The sequence below is a fragment of the Podarcis pityusensis genome, assembly GCF_964106645.2.
Source record: "Podarcis pityusensis genome assembly, chromosome: 7".
NCBI lineage: Eukaryota > Metazoa > Chordata > Lepidosauria > Squamata > Lacertidae > Podarcis > Podarcis pityusensis.
In genome coordinates this window covers 30,086,677-30,106,892 of record NC_138031.1, presented here as the reverse complement: position 1 = coordinate 30,106,892, position 20,216 = coordinate 30,086,677, and the positions used below count along the sequence as shown (strand labels likewise).

The 20,216-nt window shown below is 40.4% G+C and overlaps 1 protein-coding gene across 8 annotated transcripts in view; it reads right to left on the bottom strand.

The window, feature by feature from the left end:
* Positions 1-7,321: 7,321 nt before the first annotated feature.
* Positions 7,322-20,216, bottom strand: part of PAG1 (phosphoprotein membrane anchor with glycosphingolipid microdomains 1) — a 102,742-nt gene continuing 89,847 nt past the window's right edge. For all 8 annotated transcript variants that reach the window (XM_081013527.1, XM_081013530.1, XM_081013533.1 and 5 more), the window contains 4 exons: positions 20,108-20,204; positions 16,451-17,052; positions 14,638-14,697; positions 7,322-13,994 (listed from right to left, as the gene is read on the bottom strand). In XM_081013527.1, the coding sequence (XP_080869653.1) occupies positions 13,644-13,994; positions 14,638-14,697; positions 16,451-17,052; positions 20,108-20,204 (1,110 nt within the window). In that variant the 3' untranslated portion in view covers positions 7,322-13,643. The remainder of the gene's footprint in view (positions 13,995-14,637; positions 14,698-16,450; positions 17,053-20,107; positions 20,205-20,216) is intronic.

Below are 20,216 nucleotides of genomic sequence, written 5' to 3'. Positions count from 1 at the left end.
CTGCTGGCAAACCTATCTCTCTTGCACATACTTCTGTGTATGCATAGGGGCAGGGTTGTTAAACATCCCTGTTTGAATTTCTGTGAGATTTCCCAGGGAATGGCTTGTCTCTCCACCTTAAGGCCCACTTTGTGGGAGAGGATGGGTTCCTAATTAATTCTTTCAATTTAAATGGGAGAGGGAGAGCATCATAAGTTCTAATTTAGGTCAGTTAGCACAAAACCCATCACTTTGATTGGTTTAAGAGATGCGCTTTCTACAGGGATTTTGCCATTTTATTCTGCGGTGAAGACACTAGGTTTTCCAGCTGGCATCTCTTCACTCTTGAACACTGGTAGCTCACTGGCATTCATCCACATAGCTGTAACTTTTTGAATACAGCAAATTCTTTATTGTGATTCACAGAGAGCAGCTCTCTGGTTGCCTTTTAATCTCAGCCTGGTCATGGAGATTAGTTGATTTGAGCAGTGCCAACTCACTAAGTATAGCTGCTCCACTCAACTCAGAAGTTATTTGTGAAATCGATGCATGCAGCATTCTTTATTTGGCTCCCCCTCCCTTAAAAAAAGAAGTAGTAGTACTGTTTTAGTCAGTGTTGGGATTTTAGTGGCTGTGCCACTTAGTATTGTTACAGATCTGGGGTAACAGAATTTGCGGGTGCAAGGGCAGCCAGTAGCTGCTAGAGCTAGAGAATGTTAAGGGGTTGAATTTAGCTGATTTTTGGAGTATTGAAGGGAATGTGCTAGGCCAGTAGAGAAATACAGGCTAAGCTCCCTTTCCAGGAGAGGGTCTCATCTGGGATAGCATGACAAAAAGTGTTGATGGTTCATCACACGAGAATTCTGGGGTCTGTGCCAATGGAGGTTGCCAAGTTTACACCGACCGATGACGGTAGGTTACAGGAAAATTTATATTTATTACTATTTCGGTCACAGACCACTTCCAGCCCACATACAATATCAAGGAAGTCATAAAACACGATAGGGATACATTTGAATTTTCAATTAGGTATAGCAGGGAGAATACAGATATAGCAACTGTTAAAAATATATATAAATTAAAACTTAGTCACTAAAATATAGCCTAAAATTATTAGTTAAGGCCTTAATCATTATGATAGCACAGCTTGTTCCCTAAGTTTTATGGCAATCGCACAGAATTTGGCTACCCTTAATGTGATCTCAGGATCCTTGTCCTCTACCAGGGATTTTAGACATTGAAGTTCGGATTCATTTGGAGATTTTTGCATAGCAGGGGTAATAAATACCAAGTGTATATCTCTATAGAAACGGCAGCGTAACAAGGCATGAGAGACAGTTTCTACCTCCATCAAGCCACAGGGGCAGACTAGTTTCATGTATGGTTTACCCTCGAATTTGCCCTGCAATAAGGCAGATGGCAGCACGTTGAATCTAGTGAGGGTAAATGACGGTTACAGGAAAATTATCCCCATTTAAAAACTAGGCTTGGAATAGTGGGGAGAAGGAGGGGCAAGGACAGAAGAGGAGGAGCTGCTTGGCAAGGGGGTTTCTGGGAGGCAGGAAGTGGGGAAAGCTCCATGCAGGGGGTGGAAGGGCAGACACCATGAGGGTTGGCTGGAGACAAACTAGGGCAGAGGCACTTAGAAAACCTCTGAATGCAATGCTGGGCTGCTGTGAAGGAGATACGAATACTGTGAACTTTGCACTCCCTCCATCTGCACCCAGTTTGTAAATATGTTTTCATAAACCATATTTATTAAGGATATGACAGTCTCTGCCATGTCTTGATTCCCAATGGGGAATCAATGGGTAAATGCCTGGAACCCCCTGGAATCTTGCTACCGGTTAGCAGAGATTGTGGGTGGCATGCAACCTTAGTAACAATATTATCCTGCATGTCAGTAGGTACCATTTATATCTATTTTGAATTTAGGCACCTGTCCCTTTCTATTGGCTATAATCAGACATTTCTCTGCATCATATGGGGAAATGATTTTATATGGTACAAATCATTGCATCGTATTTCCTCACTGTAGCAATTTTGCTGTGTAGTTTCCATGCTTCCTCCCCTGCCCCATAGTGAAACTGTTATAATCGGGGGAAAGTTCAAACATAGCTCAAACTCATACATAACTCAGTTTGCCCTCAGCTGATTACAGTGAAGTTGATGATTGGCAGCTCAAAGTATCAGCTGTTTCACTGAAAAGCACTGTTTTTTGAGGTGCTTGGAAACTTCTGTGAATAGGACTATAACTGTGGGTTGTTTTGAGGCAATTCCTGACCAGAGTCAAGGTCTTGACACAGGAGCATCAATATCCTGGAATATTCTGGTCTGTCAGGTAGAATAATGTTGTGCAGACATCAAGCTTGTCGGACCTGCTTGGTTTTTTTAGTAGAACCCCAAGACTTGCCAACCACAGTCTGTTAGATACAGTGTGCCTCTGAGCACATGCTGAATCTAGGAATTTGTTTTTAGGACCAGAACTCAACTGAGCTCATGGTCTTTACACACACACACACACACACACACACACACACTTCGTGATGGCAAAAGTCTTTTTGTTGCTGCACTAAAACAACCAGGAGGCAGAAACCCTAGCTAATTTATTGCAAGCCACCCAAATAATCTACTTGTAGTGCCAAAAACTTATCCGAACTTTGTGATGCACTTCTCCAACCAACCAGTGTTTACATAAGTGCATATATTAGGGGAAAGTGTGCATAAAAATGAATGTATTATTGCACGTTTTCAAAACAGTTTAAAAACCCAGTTTATTAGGAGAAATCTGCACTAAAATGCTGATAAATGTTCATGAGGTGATTGCAAATTGCTGCAGAAATTTGGAGAGATAGATTTTAGATTGGGGGAAAAAGAAATGGAGAGAACAGAGATTGACAGATCCTTCTATCTCTAGTTAGGAACAATATTCTCTATACTTTGATCTGGTTCTGAATTAAAATATCAGATTTGGTCTAGGTACTTTGCTTATAAATGTGAAAGTTCATAAAAGTTGTTGAAAATTGCACAGAGGAAACCTCACTGCTTTGGTAATTTAGAGGCAGATGCACAGACATTACTGTTGTAGTAGGTTTCCATAATGGACCTGCTTGAAGTGTGACATGTGGAGAGGTTCTGAGATGACTCTGGTGGGGAAGCTTGTCTGATCAGATTTAAAAGAACTGCTTAAACAGAAAGGAGTCACAAAATGCTTTCTATTTTGGGAGAAAACATGCAACTAACTTCTTAAGATGTAGCATTAATATTAAAAAAAATACAAACACAGGTTAGCTCACTTGTTATTTCCAGAAATGAAATACAATAATTAAAATCTTCTGTTTTAAAAGCCCCAGGGGAAACTAGGATATCTGCTTAATAATGCAGAAACATTTCTCAAGTGTTTGAAGCTAAAGTTGGGCACACAGACATGCAAATTATCTGTTGTTGTCCCCTCTGTCTAAAGTTTAATGTACAGAAGAATTCAGAGTTCCATGGCCGCCAATTCAAATCAGAATTGACCATTTCCATTTTTGTTTTCCTTTCCAAGTAGATCTGAAGTAATATATTGAATTATTTGTCCTGGTGTTGTGACCTTGCTGAACTGTTGTACTTGATGTTCTAAATGTAGATGTCTTCCACGGATGCCATGCTTACCTATACATATAATAAAGATACAAGATTGTCATCACAGTGTAGTTCGTATGGCCACCAACAGATGGTACTAGTTAGGCAAACTACAGCATGATGACTGTTAGGAGGAGGAGTAGGAGGAGGTAATGACAATGAAGCACCACTGTAGAAGAGGCTAGGAGGAGGAAGGGAGGGTGCACAGACCAAATGGCATGGTAGAAACTGCACCAGTGGATCCCTAAACTGGCCACAGCAGCTTCTGGCTTCCTTCCTACTCCCCATACTGCTTCTGCTTGGCTGTGGCAGCAGCAGCAACACATGCAAGATGAAGAGTCAGTCTGAGTTAGGTGGCAGTGGCAGAAAGTGAGAGAGGTTATATGCAAGGATGGCACGGGGTATGTGGATAAGGGAGTTAAGGGAAGTTGTGGGTGGGGGAGAGGCATGCACCTGTATGTGTGAATGATAGTCTTAGTCATCTGGTGAAGGGAAGCAAAAGGAGAGAAAGAGAAGGTCCCGTGTGTTTGTGTGATCACTGGGCTGGGAGCGCAGAAGGGTTGTGGAGGCAAAGGAAGGGTTGGGGTTGGTGAGTGGAACTTTATCCTGGATCTGTATAGAACCACTTATTGCACTCACCATATAAGATAAAACTGTTCAAACCCCCCCCCCCCCGTTCTAGCAACAACAACATAGACGTCTGTACCATAAATGAATGGGGGATACAAACAATCCATGCCAGTTTAGTACAGTGTATTCCTGAGGATCAGAAGTGACATATGAAGCAACCCTTAGGTGTCAAGGTTTTATTCAGAAGGAGATGTTCTCTTCAGAAATCTCCAGAACCTTCAAACACTGCTTAATGCAGAGGAAGAGCCTGGGCCCCTTGCCCAGCTCCTTTCACCGAGCAAACTCAAAGAATTTGCTGCTGTTCCCTTTTTCACAAAGTGCCAAGTGAATTCGTAAAAAAGGGAATAAAAGTTTAAAGCTCTGCCTGTACAATAAAACTTTTATTTGGAAGAGCCAAACAGATGGCAGGCACTTTGGCACAATATGAATGGGCACGATACAGGGCTCTTGATGGCAGGGTTGTTGCTGGCTCAGACTCTGGAGAAAGCTCTTTGGAGGAGGATGGCCTAGGGCCCATGCAGAACCCTGCTTTCACTGGAGACATGGTGAAAAATGCATGAGCCTGAGGGCAGCCTGAAGAGCCCCATTTTGGGGATTTTTGCCTAAGCACTGCAGTGACACCATCCCAAGTCCTTTCTTGGTCCCCAATTCTCCCCATCCTCCCTCTTGGGCTTCAGGAGCCCAAAGCCGAGAGACACAGTCGGAACACCTCTTTGGTTCCCAGACAGCTCTATTGGTAGGGATCTACATGGGTGTGGACTAAGTCTCAGCTTTAGAACAGTTACCCAGCAGAAGACCAGGTATGGGCAGTGACTGTGTAAGCCCCTGGTCTCTTCTGAGGAATTGGACTTTATATAGAAAGGGAAACTGCTGGAATAAAGGAGATCATGGAGATGCATAACCAACTTCCTACAGCCCCAGCTAGCATGGCCTATGGTCAGATATGATGGGAGTATGTGTATATATAAAGACACGATACAGTGGTACCTCAGGTTACAGACGCTTCAGGTTACATACGCTTCACGTTACAGACTCTGCTAACCCAGAAATAATACCTCAGGTTAAGAACTTTGCTTCAGGATGAGAACAGAAATCGTACTCCGGCGGCGCGGCAGCAGCAGGAAGCCCCATTAGCTAAAGTGGTGCTTCAGGTTAAGAACAGTTTCAGGTTAAGAACGGACCTCCAGAATGAATTAAGTACTTAACCCGAGGTACCACTGTACTGTGGAATGTTGTGTCCATGTTTAACGATGAATATTTCAATCATGATTGTACAAGAATGTGATTGTACAAAAATGCATCTGAGAAACAGTGCCTATAATCACAATATACTTGCTGTTTATGGGCACAGTTGTAATTCTATGTAAGCAAGTCAAGCATGTATTATAGACATAATTGATAGACAACACTTAATTTTAGGATTGGGTTGACTTTGGTAAAATAGACATTGAAACTTTCATAATGTGCATTGACTTTTGAGAGCAAATATTGTTGATTGGTGTTGGAAATCATTTAAAATCTACGTTATAGGGAAAGGGCTACGCTGACTTCAGTTTGTACCAATGTAATAAGAAATGGAGTCATGTCTAAAATCCTACACAAAATTAACAAAATGGAAAGTCACTCTCAACACATTTTAAAATGTATCTGTTTATGTGCCATGACATCTGAAGGCTGTTTAGGGAAGCTTTTAACATTTGATGAATCATTGTATTTTAATATTCTGCTGGAAGCTGCCCAGAGTGGCTGGGGAAACCCAGCCAGATGGGCGGGGTATTAATAATAATAATAATAATAATAATAATAGTTATTATTATTACTGATGCCCACCATCAGACATATTTGGATTTTAGCCAGCAGAAGACCAAGCTGGTTGGTCTGCTAGGCAGATTACTAGGCTGATTTTTAATGATCAAGCACCATCTTTGTTTTAGTTCACTTTTTGTCACTTTTCATTCTGAAATGATTTTCCTCTGGGTGTCTTGGGTGCCATTTAAGAGGGGGGAAATAGCTTTGTCCCATTAAGTCTGTAATCCTACGCTAGGGTTGCCCTATTTCAAAAAGTGACACAAAAGTTGTGGAGCTTTTTTTTTTTGCCAAAGTTGTTGAGAAGTGCATGGGATTGCAGTGCATGTAATACAGTATGTGCTTCCTGGTAACTGGCACCCCACGCCTATGAAATGATAAACTTGAGCAGCCAACCCAGGTAGCTCCTATCTTTCCCCTTACTATAAGAAGTAGGCTGAAAGTTCTTCCCTACAAAAGAAGATCACAATATATTCTCTCCGCTATGTAGGTACTGGAGTGGGGGGGTGTGGGGAAAAGTCCCAATGGGATGCATTGTCCAAGCTTTATGTCCTCCTAAAATACATATGCTCAAGGCATTACAGTGCAGCGCAGCCCAGATATACTTGCATCCATCAACTGAGCTTAGGAACATAAGAACCCTGCTGAATTAGGCCAAAAGCCAATCTAGTCCAGCATCCCGTTGTCACAGGATGCCTGTAGGAAGCAAGCAGGACCCGAGTGCAATAATGAATCCCAGCAACTAGTGTTCAGAGGCACAATGGAGGGACAACACAAACATTGTGATTAGCAGTCACTGATAGTTTTTATTCTCCATGAATTTGGGGCCATTGCTATGGCTTATGGGAGTGAATTCCAAAGTTTAACTATGCACTATGCGAAGAGGTACTTTGTTTTTTTGGCTGTCCTGAATTTTTCAACATTCAGTTTCATTGGATGGCCCCGAGTTCTAATACTACATTGAATTGCATTTTCCATTTTACTCCCCATTCACCCAGTTCGGAGAGATCTTTTTGGAGCGCCTTACATCTCTTTTTTTTGCTATAACTACCCTGAACAATTTACAATCATCAGCAAACTTTGTTACCTCACCACTTACCTTTCGTTCTCAATTAAGAGCATAACACTTCTTGCTTTTATTAGTGCAGATGAAATATTAAACTTTTAAATAAACACACTCATGAAAATGTATTTATGAATCCTCTTATTCATGTTCTATAAAAAGGAGTCAAAAGAATTGTGAAAACTCCTAGCACACCAAGAAAAAGATGCATGCATTCCCTTAAGCAATTTTTATTGTACTTTATTCCACACTATTAAGTGGGTTTTAAATATAGTTTCCATAGTGGGGTTTTGGATATGTGTTTCATCTCTGTACAAAACCTTTATCCCTTTAAACACTATTTACATAGATCTCTAACAATCCACAAGTCATATGCCTAGGGCTTTTTCACCAGCTGGAACTCAGTGGAACTCAGTTCTGGCACCTCTCTGGTAGGCGCTATTGCAATTATAAGAGAACAAGACATTCATGGTGAGTTCCGGTGCCTCTTTTTCTGGAAAAATAGCACTCCATATGCCTTATGATCTGCCTTTTGAAATGGGAACACACAAAGACCTTTTGCAAAGTAAGAAAATGAAGGGATTTATCCACTGATACGATAGGGCGAGGGTCCTGCAATACATAAATAAAGTGTTTTTTATATATATATATCACTGAACTGTATTTCTTGAGCCACACTTTCTTGTTCCAATGCAGTTATACAGAAGTTGGTCCTTATTTACAGTCAATAAACATAATTGCCTACTGTGCTTTCAGCAGCCAAATGTTAAATTGGCTAGGAATACTAAATGAACAATATTAGGAAAACAGAATCGCTAAATTACATCAGACTGTACATACAATTACAAGAAATATTTAAGGGAACTTCATTGCATTTATCCACTGATATAACCATACCTTAGTCATGATGATGAATTATTTTAAAAGTAGAACAAGACCTAGAATTATTCCAAGCTGCAATTTGTGGTGTATAATTTCTGAAAATGAAACTACTTTACTGCCTGCTTGCTCAGTGTATAAAACTCTATAGATTATAAAACCATAACCAGACAGGCTGTGAAAAAAGCCTCACCTATTGTATAAGAAATTGCTACAGTAGTAAAAATGATTAGTGATTTCTATTCACAGCAGCTGCGATTTAGCACTTAGACCCCATTACAGTCAGTGATGCAAGTGGGCAATTGTTTGCAATCCCAAAAGCTCAGCTGTAAAACCACTTCTTGGGTTGTAAACCATTGTCCGCCATTCATTTGAATGGAGGAAGCTGATAGTGCATGCATTCCTTTGGACATGCATTTCTATCCCATCCATCATAACGAAAGGTAGACTGCTCATTCAGCAACTCCTTGTGTGTATCAACATGCACAAAGAACTGTAGACAAGACTGAGTTCATTGACCAGTTCAGGAGATTGCTGGAAAATTATTCTCAATAAAACCGGTTACCTAACTCTAAAGCATCACCTGTGGCTGTAGATGCACAACACAATTTAAAATACATAAATGCACTATTTTTAAAAACTGTACCTTATGTGGCATAGCACCTTTCAAAAGCAAAGAACAGACAATTATTTCCATGCTATCTCACTGTAAGATAGTATTAAAAAGTCATAGAATACTGGGGACGAAATGTGTACGCACACAGACGACTTCTTGATGACTGCTAACATGATGAGATTCTTGAGTGATTAACTTAACATTAACTTTGTATGTAGCAACAAGTTAACCCTTCTGTATTTTTGCTAAGATAAATGTAGTACTTCTTATGAGACTATATATGTTAATTATACATATATATGTTAATTACTGTATACCCTCCAAGTGTCCCTGTTTTCCAGGGACAGTCCCAAGTTTACAGAAGCTGTCCCAGTTTCTGATTTGATCCTGGAATGTCTCAATTTCCCATAGGACACCCCTATTTTTATCAGATAAATATTAGAGGGTATGGTAGGATGTCCCTAATTTCAACGGAGAAAAGTTAGATAGTATGGAGTTATGCAACCCTCAAGCCAAGGAATAAGTAACTATACAACCTTTAGAAGACATCTGAAGGCAACCCTGTATAGTTTTATTATGTTTTTATCTATATTGGAAGTTTCCCAGAGCAGCTGGGACAACCCAGTCAGATGGGTGGGTATACATAATAAAATTATTATTATGGAATAGGATGTCTCTATTTTCATCAAAGAAATGTTGGCGGGTATGAGAGTCAAACTGTTCCTTCATCTAGCCTGGCACTCGCAGTGGTTCTCCCAGGTGTCAAGTCTTGCCCATTCATGCTAGAAGATACAACTTTAACATTGTGTGTAAAAAGAGCTCTTTCAGAAATGTTTCTGTAGAGGAGCAAATTCCTGATATATTATGGAAAATGCAGCAAGTACTACATATACTGCTATAGCTGGCTTTTGGCATGCAGCTGGCAAAACTAACATGGTCTCAATTCAGAACATCAAATGGAATTGAGTAGATCTAAGTCCTTGAAAAAACTTTCGCACAGATATAGCTAGTGTAAGTAAGTGTGTGTGTGTGTGTGTGTGTGTGTGTGTGTCTGCCTATTCAAAGGTTAGTTAGGTGGCTTGTTCTATCTTTCTCTTACACCAAAACATTACTCCACACAATTAATACAAACACAGAATGACACATTGGCAATATACAACTCAACATCAGGTGGAGAGAGATACAGTAGTCAGTTTACAACACAAAAAATCTGCCTCAATTGGTTCAAGTCAGTCATTCCAGCCTGTTGAGTCCATCTTGAGCATATGGGATTCCAAGCTTAAGCAAAGTAGAAATTTCTAGAGGAAACAAAATGTTCCCTCTAGAAACATTAGCTTCCAGCAACATATACAAGGAAGTAGCTTTTCAGGATATTTAATTAAGCACCTTAGAAAAATTAAAGAGAAAGCACCTCGTATACTTTTGATGAAGAGAAACTGTCCAGGAAACCAGAAGACTTCATAGAAGGTGGATTTCTAAAGGCACAGTGTTTTATGTCCTGAGCAACACGGTGGGTGAAACACACCTACTTGCCACCAGAGAAGAGCTAGCCTTAACAAAAGAGAAGTTTGAATCCTGGAACCTGGTATTACAATCCCCACAGCAGGGATCTTCTTCACTGCCAGCTTTTTTGCACATACCTTACTAGGGCTTCCAGGAAAATATTGTTCTAATCATTCACAAACAAAGATTCCTAAATTCCAAATAGATAAACAGGCATATCTATCTGGAATGCCACAGTAATTGGTTGAGTGATGCTAATACCAGGCATTGGTATTCAAATAAATTTTACTCAGGGTAAACCCATAGAAATTAGGGGACCTAATTTAGGGCTTACCCACACTTACCTTTCCTCTGCAATTTCCAGGCACAGTCCATGCTTTAAAGCTCCACATGAGTGCTCTGTTTCCTCCCACCCCCAGGGCTTTCCCTATGAAAACCTGCTCTCTAATGCTGAATCAGAGCAAACAGCAATCCACAGAAAACTCGAATTGCTGTTTGTGGCACTACAGCTTAAAAGAGCAGGTTTCCACAGCGAAAGCTCTGGAACGAGTGCTCAGTCTGGATAGCTCAATTGGTTAACAAGCCTGGATAGTGCAGTTGGTTAGAGCACAGTGCTGATAACGCCAAGGTTGCAGGTTTGATCCCCGTATGGGACAGCTGCATATTCCTGCATTGCAGGGGGTTGGACTAGATGATCCTCAGGGTCCCTTCCAACTCTACAGGTCTATTCTTATATGAAAAGCAGAGCTTTAAAGTGTGCCTGGAAAGGATAGGGCAAAAAGTAAGTGTGGATAAGTCATGTTCCTTAATTTCAGTGGGCCTCCTCTGAGTAAAACTTCACTGAATACCATCCTAAGGGCTTGTGTGCTTGTACTTCAAGTTTTGTTTAAAGGCTGGTATAAATATTATGACTGCCACATGAAACAGCCTCCACATAAGAGGTAATCTAGACAATAGTGATGACATGTAGTGTTGGCTTAGCACATAGATCACCACCAAAGCAGAGAAAGTCCACTTAATGGCATGCCACTGTAGATGATACCAGAAATATGATAGCAGTATGAAAACTCTTTACTCCATGGGGACAATTACTGCTGCTGCATAAAGCATTTGAAATGGCCTCTACTTGAATGGGTACCCAATTCATATGGCAACAACTTGTGATAGCAGGTTAATGCAGCTAAGCTATCACATGGCAATTGATGTTATCATTAGTGCTTACACAAAAACTTGAATGGGTGCTAAGGCTAAGGCTGCAAGTCAGCTACAAGGCATCTTCTGGAAATTTGAACCAGATGTCCAAAACAATCTAAATAATGGATATGCATTAAAAAAAAGCAAATCTTTCCAAGTGCCTGGAAACACTAATTCCTTAGGGCTATTTCACCCAGTTGCAGCTGTCTAAACCAAGTCCACCACATGCGTCTGAATGTTTGGAGATGTGTGACTCTCCTTCACGTTTTACAGCATAGCACCACAAATACTATTATAAATGCAACAATACATTTGCAGCTACTCCTTTTGCAAACTGAATGAATCAAGTGAACAAAGCATTAGGGAGGATGCTGTATGTATACAAAAGTTAAGCGTAGTGGTAAGGTAATAGAGAGGGGGTGGTAGAAAGAGGATCAGCAAGCAAGACATGCAACATTTTGGAAGTTGACCTCTGTTTGTTTATACAAAGCATGTTTTCTCATGGACAGACACTTCACACATTGTATTTTTCCTACATGGGTCTAGGAAAAAAAAAACATAAGCAGCAACACATGTGAAAAACAAATGACTCTCAGCAGCCTGTTTAAAAAAAAAAAATACTTCTTGCCGTGTGCTCTGGTTGCTACTTCAAAACTTTCCAGTCTTGCCTGAATATAAAGAAGTTGGCTTCTGCTTTAAATTGGTTTAGCGAGTGTGAATGTTGTCCAGAGTAATTCTGAGAATAATGGAAACTGTAAATTAGTGAGAGTAATCTTGAATCTGTAAGGATTATTTTTCCTTGTGTGCATTAACATTCATCTTAATTAAACAACTTAGTGTTTACAGTTTGCTTTAAACTTTAGTATACTGAATACTCTGAAGTCATCTCTGAACCTGCTCACTAATTAGCTCCATGTCTAATGTTTTACTTACCCCCTTTCATTTGTTAAAAAATGATATTTCTTAAGATTGCATCTAGTACCTTTCTATGTGGGATGCACACTTGATGCAAATGTTGCCACCTATTTGGGGAAACAATGAAATGCAGTACGTTTCAAAAGCAAAGTGACTGTGAGTGAAAGGTAGGATGTGTACGTGTATTAAATCCTAAACTTTAAAGCATTATAGTTGTATCTCCATTAAGAAAATGGAGGTTCTAAATGCAAATAAATCATAGTGTACTTTTACAGGGGATAAGAAATGGATTCTACAAGTTTTATTCAATCATTGTGGGAATAGATCACTTGTGAATGACAGTACCATACTATAGTCCAGGGACATTCCCCACTTCCCAATGTTGTGGACTCCAGCCAGCATGGAAAATGATTAGGGATGATGGGATTTTCCAGTCCATCACCAACTAAAGGGCCACATGCTGTATGCAGTACAGCAAACAAAAGTGCAAACCACGTTCAACAATATTTAACTGTAGTTCCTCAAAACGTGATGTGCAGATTTCCCAAAATACCATCTCCCTGCCCTCTCCTAGCATTTTCCCACCTCTGCAGAGCAAGACAAAAGCTGAAGCATAAGATTAAGGTCAGGCTTCCTTGTTGACTTACAATGACAAAAGTCTCCATGGTTGCATTAAGCATGTTGCTGCAAATTAGCTGTTTGGAAGCTGGCATGTATACACAGTGAAACAATACGATGCATGCCAAACACTACAAATGGTGCATGTGTGAAAATATCCTAAGAGAATTTACAACTTGTCCGCTCCCCCCCCCCAATAGATGACAAAATACCCTTTTAAAGAAAAATAAAATCTTGTGTGTGTGCGTGTGTGCGTGTGCGTGTGCATGCATATAACACAGGCATGGACACACACACACACACACACACACACAGCAAGTGGCAAACATTAAACTCTTTTTACCAAATACATGTCTCTCTATGGAAGCCTTTCCAGTACCATCAGCTTTGATTATATCTATACTTTATGGTGGTAACCAGTACCTACAAGAGCAGTCAAATGGCATCACATATCTTGGCAAAACATTCTAAGGGTTGTGTTTTTAGGTTTTTGTTTTTTTTTAAAAAAACACCTCTTTTCTTCCCCTTTGCCTTTCTCTGTTCTTCAGAAGGAGCAATATCCCTTGCTTTCCCCCCATAGTGAGGTTACATCTAGAAGGTGATTTCCATGTGTAAAGCAGACAATAGCTTATCAAACATTTCAGGCAGAGCTTTCATTTCACTTGACATGAAATACTTTTTGTTTTCAGTGGAGATAATTTTGTATGCTAAGCTGTCAGCCAAGCTTGTAAGTGATAAAATGTTGACTGTGAATCCACCTTGGGTCTTCTGAAATACAGCCAATCATCAGTTCCCAGAGTCTTGCATCTTACATAGTTAAAGCCTAGTGATGTCCTTGGTCTGTTGCAAATCCCCAATACTCTCATAGTCATTCTCTTGTGGGAGGATTGATTGGCTGTTGTTCAGTACCAAAACATTTCTGTCTTCCTCACGGTTTATAGTCTGAATCGCTTCATAGTCTGGCTCTAATTCCCCATTTAGTCTGTCTGTTGACTGAGGCATGGCGGTAAGGTTTGGGGTATTTTCCAAGTCCTTCACACTGGCATAAAGACCACTGCAAATAGATGGTGACTTCTGAGGTACAATTTCAGGAATGCAGGTGTATGTAGACTCCAGTGCTCTGGTGGCCTGGCCTGGTTTGTTTACAGAAGAGTACATTGCTGAAATCTAGAGGAGGGTGGGAAAGGGGAAGAATTAAATACATGAAAATAGCACATCGATTGTTCATACTATGGCTTCATTATTCACTGAGAAATATGCTGTGGTATATAGGCTGAATCAGTCATAAACATTTATGGCCCAATAAACCATGGTTTGTTGGATTAAGGATGAGCACCATGTTTGTGGGCTTCCTCCAAGTTTTGATATCATGGTTTGAAGTCAAGAGATTAAACCACAGTTTCCTGGGAAAGTGGTAGACTCTTTCATTGGATGCTTGTAAACAGAGGCTGGGTCATCTGTCAGCATCTGTCAGGGATGCTGTAGTTGTGATTCCTGCATTGCGGGGGGGGGGGGGCTGTATTAGATGTCCCTTGGGGTCCTTTCCAACTTTACAATTCTATGATTCTGTACCAGGCTGATGCTTCTTAAATTGCCAGGGGCGAGCCCCTCGTACAGAGAATGCCTTGCTTCACTATAAAACACGGAAAATGCTACAGATTTCAGATTTCCATGTGCGCCCAACAAAAATAATCCTTTGCATTGGAGGGGGGGCATCTTTTACTGCACAGATTTGCCCACCATTCTCAGACCTTCTTAATGATGCAGCACTTATGCAGAATTATTAAATTTCATGCAGAAAGAAACTCACCTCGTCTTCTGTAAGAGATGGGTCTTCTTCTCGAGATTTGTAGGACAGTGAACTAAGCCTCTGAAAGAGACAGGAAAATAAGCTTTATTAACAGATAGCAGTGATAGGCACCCTGCCTCTAGGAATTAGTACATCATAAATGGTCATTTTCATACTCATGCATTTCAACATTAGCTAAAACCCACACTGCAGTTTCAGAGATAAACAGCTGTAAGGTAAGTAGAGCTTTTAGATGCGGCAAAACGTTTGTTATGAGCTTGAGCAGCATAAGGAGGGGTGATCAGCAACATTATCAGTCCAGTTCTACTAGATTTTTAAAAAACTTTTACTGAAATATGACTATGTCAGCAGAAGTCCATGTATGTACACAATTAAAATGAAGCTGATTGGCCAATCAGAATATTTTCCTTTGGATTTTTCAATGCATCATACCAATACACCTACATTCCATAACTGGATAATTAATATATATTTTTTAGTTTTAGAAAGATCGGTAGGTTCAGTTCAGTTACTGAGGCCTACAAGGCAACACATAAAAAACTCTGAAGAAATAATTAGTTGTTTACCGCAACAACTAATTTATCTCACCATAATTTACCACAGTTTTCTTTAGGATTTCTACCTTGTGCAGCATAAAAATAAAACCAGCCATTCAAAAAAGGCCTTAAAAATATGTTGTCACTAAGCTATTATAAATGTTCAGTTAAAACTTTGAGGATGGGTCGACATAATTTAAATTTCAGTAGTTTGAGACAGGCAACATACAATACTCAAAACTGGCAAATTTGGAAAAACAACAACAACCAAAGGCATTTTTACATAAAGAGAGTGAGTACCTACCACTTCTTAGCCTCATGGGATATATATTCCAGGGATGGGGAAGAGCTGGTAGGTCAGAGCCCAAATTACCGTAATTCCCCCAACCCTGTGGGCAAACTTTGACTGGTGGGTGTGAGCACTCATCTGGGAATCACCTGACAGCAGATGGTTGATAGCTGTCAAAGTTCAAAGAAAGTAACCTCATTTGAATGCACACCTTCACTGCCAATCAGCTGACAAGCACCCAGAGAATGCAGCTTCAAAAGTGCTGTGTGCCATTCAGAGGTTACAGGAAGCCCCGCTGAAGTCAGTTTCAAGGAAGTGGTTTTATGAACAACATCTGAAAGGAACACAGGCTGACAGGCCTGAGAGAAGATTTGGAAGATGGGAAAATAAAAAAAATCTATTTAATTTTAAATGATGTCATAAAATGCAGCTGGGCTTTTCTGGGTGGAAGTGGAGAAAAACCTTTGGTTTTTCTCAAAATCAGAATGAAGCTAGGGCTTTCTTGGATCAGGGGTTTGGAGGCCAGGATTGTTGTTGTTTTTATTCTACTTTTTGTGTAGAATAATGCATCGGATTGATGAAAATAATAACCATTTACATTTCTGTAAACACATTTACGAATGGTTGTTTTCATACTAGCAAAATAACCGCAAAATGCATACAGTCACCTACATTACAGCACTATTTCACTCTTGTGTACATGCATGAACATCCATGCATGCGCACAAACACAATATTGAATCAAAAGTTACAGTAAATGCCAGAAATTTATTGAATGGTCCTGTTTGCTGGGAAGTCTGATTAGAAGGTCAGCAGGAAACACCTGAAAACTCCTATGACTCCTATGACTAATGAACATATTTCACCCTTATTTCCATTATTTATTAATATAGGACAGCATGTCCTATGACAAACACATAGACATCATGAGCAGGTCTCAATACAGTGGCATGCTCTTCTGCAAATGATTAAGCAACATAAGGTATACCTTGTCAGGTTCACTAGGCCCTTCTGCCACCTCTTCCTCTTCCTTGGCTCCTTTCTCCTGCTCATTCTCATTCTCATCAAGGAGTTTCGCAGGCACTGGAGGCGGAGCTTCATCTTCCAGGTCTGGGGTGTTGCTAAGAGGACTCTCCGAATTAACACTCTGGCGGCTTTTTTTATTCCTGTCCACGGAGGCATACTCAGCTGATTCAACTTTACGCTCGGCAACATGATCGAGGTTCCCGTTAACCACCACAGCAGCTTTGGGCTTGCTGTCGCAGCTCTTCTCTGTGCTAGCTGTTGCTGCCAGCTCCTTTATCTCCTTCACAGTCTCATACAAACAGTCCTCAACTATATTTTCTTGGGAGGAGCTGTCTTTCAGCACTTCGTAGGGGCCCTCCATACCTAGACCCTGATCGTTTTCTGTATTTCTTGTAGACAGAATAGTTTCTATGGCATTGTTGGGAGGAATTCTGGGTAGCTCCCTGCTTTGATGACATTTTAAGGATCTTCCCTGACTGTCCTGTTGATCCAGGAGGTCAGTAGCAGAGGTTTGCACTTCTTCATAAGGCTGGATGCAAGCAGTTGTGCTATCCTCTGAGAGAACTAAGGAGGGGGGAATATACATAATATGAGCAACATGAGCCTTTAATGTAAGTGCAGAATATAACATCCATTGTAGAAACCAGAAGGGTCACACCTGAAAAAAGAATATCCTGTTCCAGGAAAAAAAATATCCACCAAGGTCCTCAGATACACTGGATTATGTCTGCTAACCAGCAGTGACTGGTGCTCACTGGGGCTGCTAGGGTGGAAGGGAAGGAGACTAACAGGACCTGGAATCAACTGATTCTAGTTGTTGTTTATTAGATTTATATACTGCCTTTCATGTAAAGCTCTCAGGGCAGTTCACAAGATAAAAATACAAGATAAAAGCACAAAAAAATAGTTACAACAGAAACAACAAAACAATACCTCTCACAAACACATTTAAAAGGCTGTAGAATATTAATCAGCCCAAGGGCTGGTTGAAGAGGAGCATTTTCGCCTGGCTCCAAAAGGTGTATAATGAAGGCACCAGATGAACCTCCCTGGGGAGAGCATTCCACAAACAGGGAGCCACTGCAGAAAAGGCCCGTTATGATGTTGCCGCCCTCTAAACCTCTCGTAGAGGAGGCACACGAAGACGGGCCTCAGATGATGATAGTAGGGTCTGGGTTGGTTCATATGGGGAGAGGTGGTCCTTGAGGTACTGCGGTCCTGAGCCATTGAAGGCTTTATAGGACAAAACCAGCACTTTGAATTGGGCCCAGAAACTAATTGGCAGCCAGTACAAGTCAGGCCAGGATTGGTATAATATACTCAAACTGTCTTGTCCAACCTGGCTGCCAAATTCTGCACCAGCTGCACTCCATCTTCCTCCCTGCTGAGTCCCAGAAGTACAAAGCTAAGATCTGGCTATATATTAGAAGGGAGGCAGATGGAGACTGGCTAAGAGCAGGCTAAAGTTGGTGGGCTGGTGCCCCATTTGCCCTAATGGGCCTGCCTCCACTGGTGCTTAACCTGTGATATCTTTCAGTCTAGTATTTAAGTCAAGCAAAGATGAAAGCAACAACTATACAAGATCCTCTCTTACTCCTACCTACAACAAAGTAAGCCCCTTTAATAGGGATTATGCACAGAAAGTTTGATCTCTTTGAAGCATGTATTAGATAATGTCTTGATTAACTAAAGGTGGTGATTTTCTCGTCAAAAAGAACCCTTAGGAAAGAGAAGAGGCAAGGCTGAAGAAACACCCCTTCCTAGACATCTTAATCGTCTTTAGGCTTTGCAATTTAGATACAGCATCACTTGGCAAGAAATGTGCATAAAATTGTCAGAAGACAATGGTTTATTACCTAAATAAGGGAACCTTTTGTGTTCAGATATTATAGAATTCGAAGTTATTGTGACTTCTATGCAACTACCATCACCTAGTTGGCCATGCTACTGCAATTAACAAGTGTACCACTTGTACGTTTGGGAATTGTAGCTCTGTGAGGGGAATAGGGGTCTCCTAACAACTCTCAGCACGCTTAACAAACTACAGTTCCCGAGATTATTTGAGGGAAGCCATGATTGTTTAAAGTGGTATGATACTTCTTTAAATGTATAGTGCAAATGTAACCTCAAATCAGGGGTGACTTTGTTTTCTCAAGGTAATTTTATTCTCTTAGTCATATATTTAATGTTTTAATTGCTACTTCTGTTTTTATTTGCTGTTTGGCCTGAACTTTGTTGTTAATGTATTATTATTTTTAGTTGCCTTGTATTGTTTTGTGAACTGCATTGGTGGGAAGAACGTGTGTTTGAGAGCTGAGGAACGAGCCCTTGAAATGAATACAATGTGAAGAAATAATCACACAATCACATCACTTGTTGAGTCACATGTTGAAAGTAGCAATGAGGCTCCCTGGCTCCCTACCCCAATATCCTGAGAATATGCACCAAGTATAGTTATCTAAGCTGGGGATACCCACAAATGTAGGCTTCCACAAAATCCGAAACTCTTGATTGTACAGCTCCCATGGAAGCCTACGTAGACATCCATTTCAGCTTGTATACATAAGGGGTCTAGTGCTGTGTGAGCTCAGTGGTGGGGCCAGTTGCTCAGCTCCACTGTCCCTTTCAATTTGTGGAGCTCATTCATGTGATTAATTACTGGTGCAGAGGGAGAATATCCTTCTACAAGAGATCTTCAATGGCATGGAAGTGTTGAGTTTCCAGCAATGGTTGTGGAACCTGAGAAGACAACAAGTAACTAAAAAGAGTTACCAGTGTGCAGTTCTCTTTCTGAAAAACAAACTCTTGGCAGGCCTTGTGCATGCCACTGATTTCACTGTCTGACACCTGTTCCTCCTTTCTTTCAAGCTATCATGTATCTTTAAAATTTAATAGTTAGAGGGAGGTCAGTCCAATATACCAGGCTGTGGAAGACACAGAATATAAATGTATTTATTTTGTGTTTCTAGTTTATAAAAGCTTTCAGCATTTTACTTTTTTTAAGTTACACTCATTTCAAATGTTTAGCCAAGCAGGAAGACTCACTCACTTTTCAATTACCTTCACAATGATTGAACTGAATCATTAAGGATTTTTATAGCTATCTAGTTCACCAAGAATATAAATGTGTTAATTTTACCTCAGGATAGCACTGCAATTATAATTTAGTAGTATGTTTCAGAGACTGAAATGTAAGAGCACTTGTGTACGCTGGCATTTCTTATCTTAAAACATATGACCTAGAGGTACTAATTTAAAAAGCATATGATAAATTACTACAATTGCCAATGAAATGTATACAGGTTATGCAAACAAATAGATGTCTCCCTGAATATTGTTTTCCCATACCCAATCACAACACAATTACCAACAAAATCCCTATCTTTTTAAGCATAGTTGGTTCATTTATTTATTTCAACTATCTGCTAATCTCTCTTGGCTAATTCACATATTCATGTTCCTTGATTGATAATGGAAGCACCAAGTGATAACCTAAATAACAGACTGAACAACACAGATAGAACTTTTATGTTACCTCCACATTATCTCTCACTAAGCATGGTGCCCGTTTGCTGTTGTGAGTGCTGTGAAATCAAATAAATGATAAGTCAGTTCTTACCATCACCATTACTGAGTCCTCCATTTTGTTCACTGCTGGCAAGTGGATCTGTAGCCAGACTTGTGACGGAGTGGCTAAATGCCTCCTTATCTGAAGGCTGCAAAGCAAA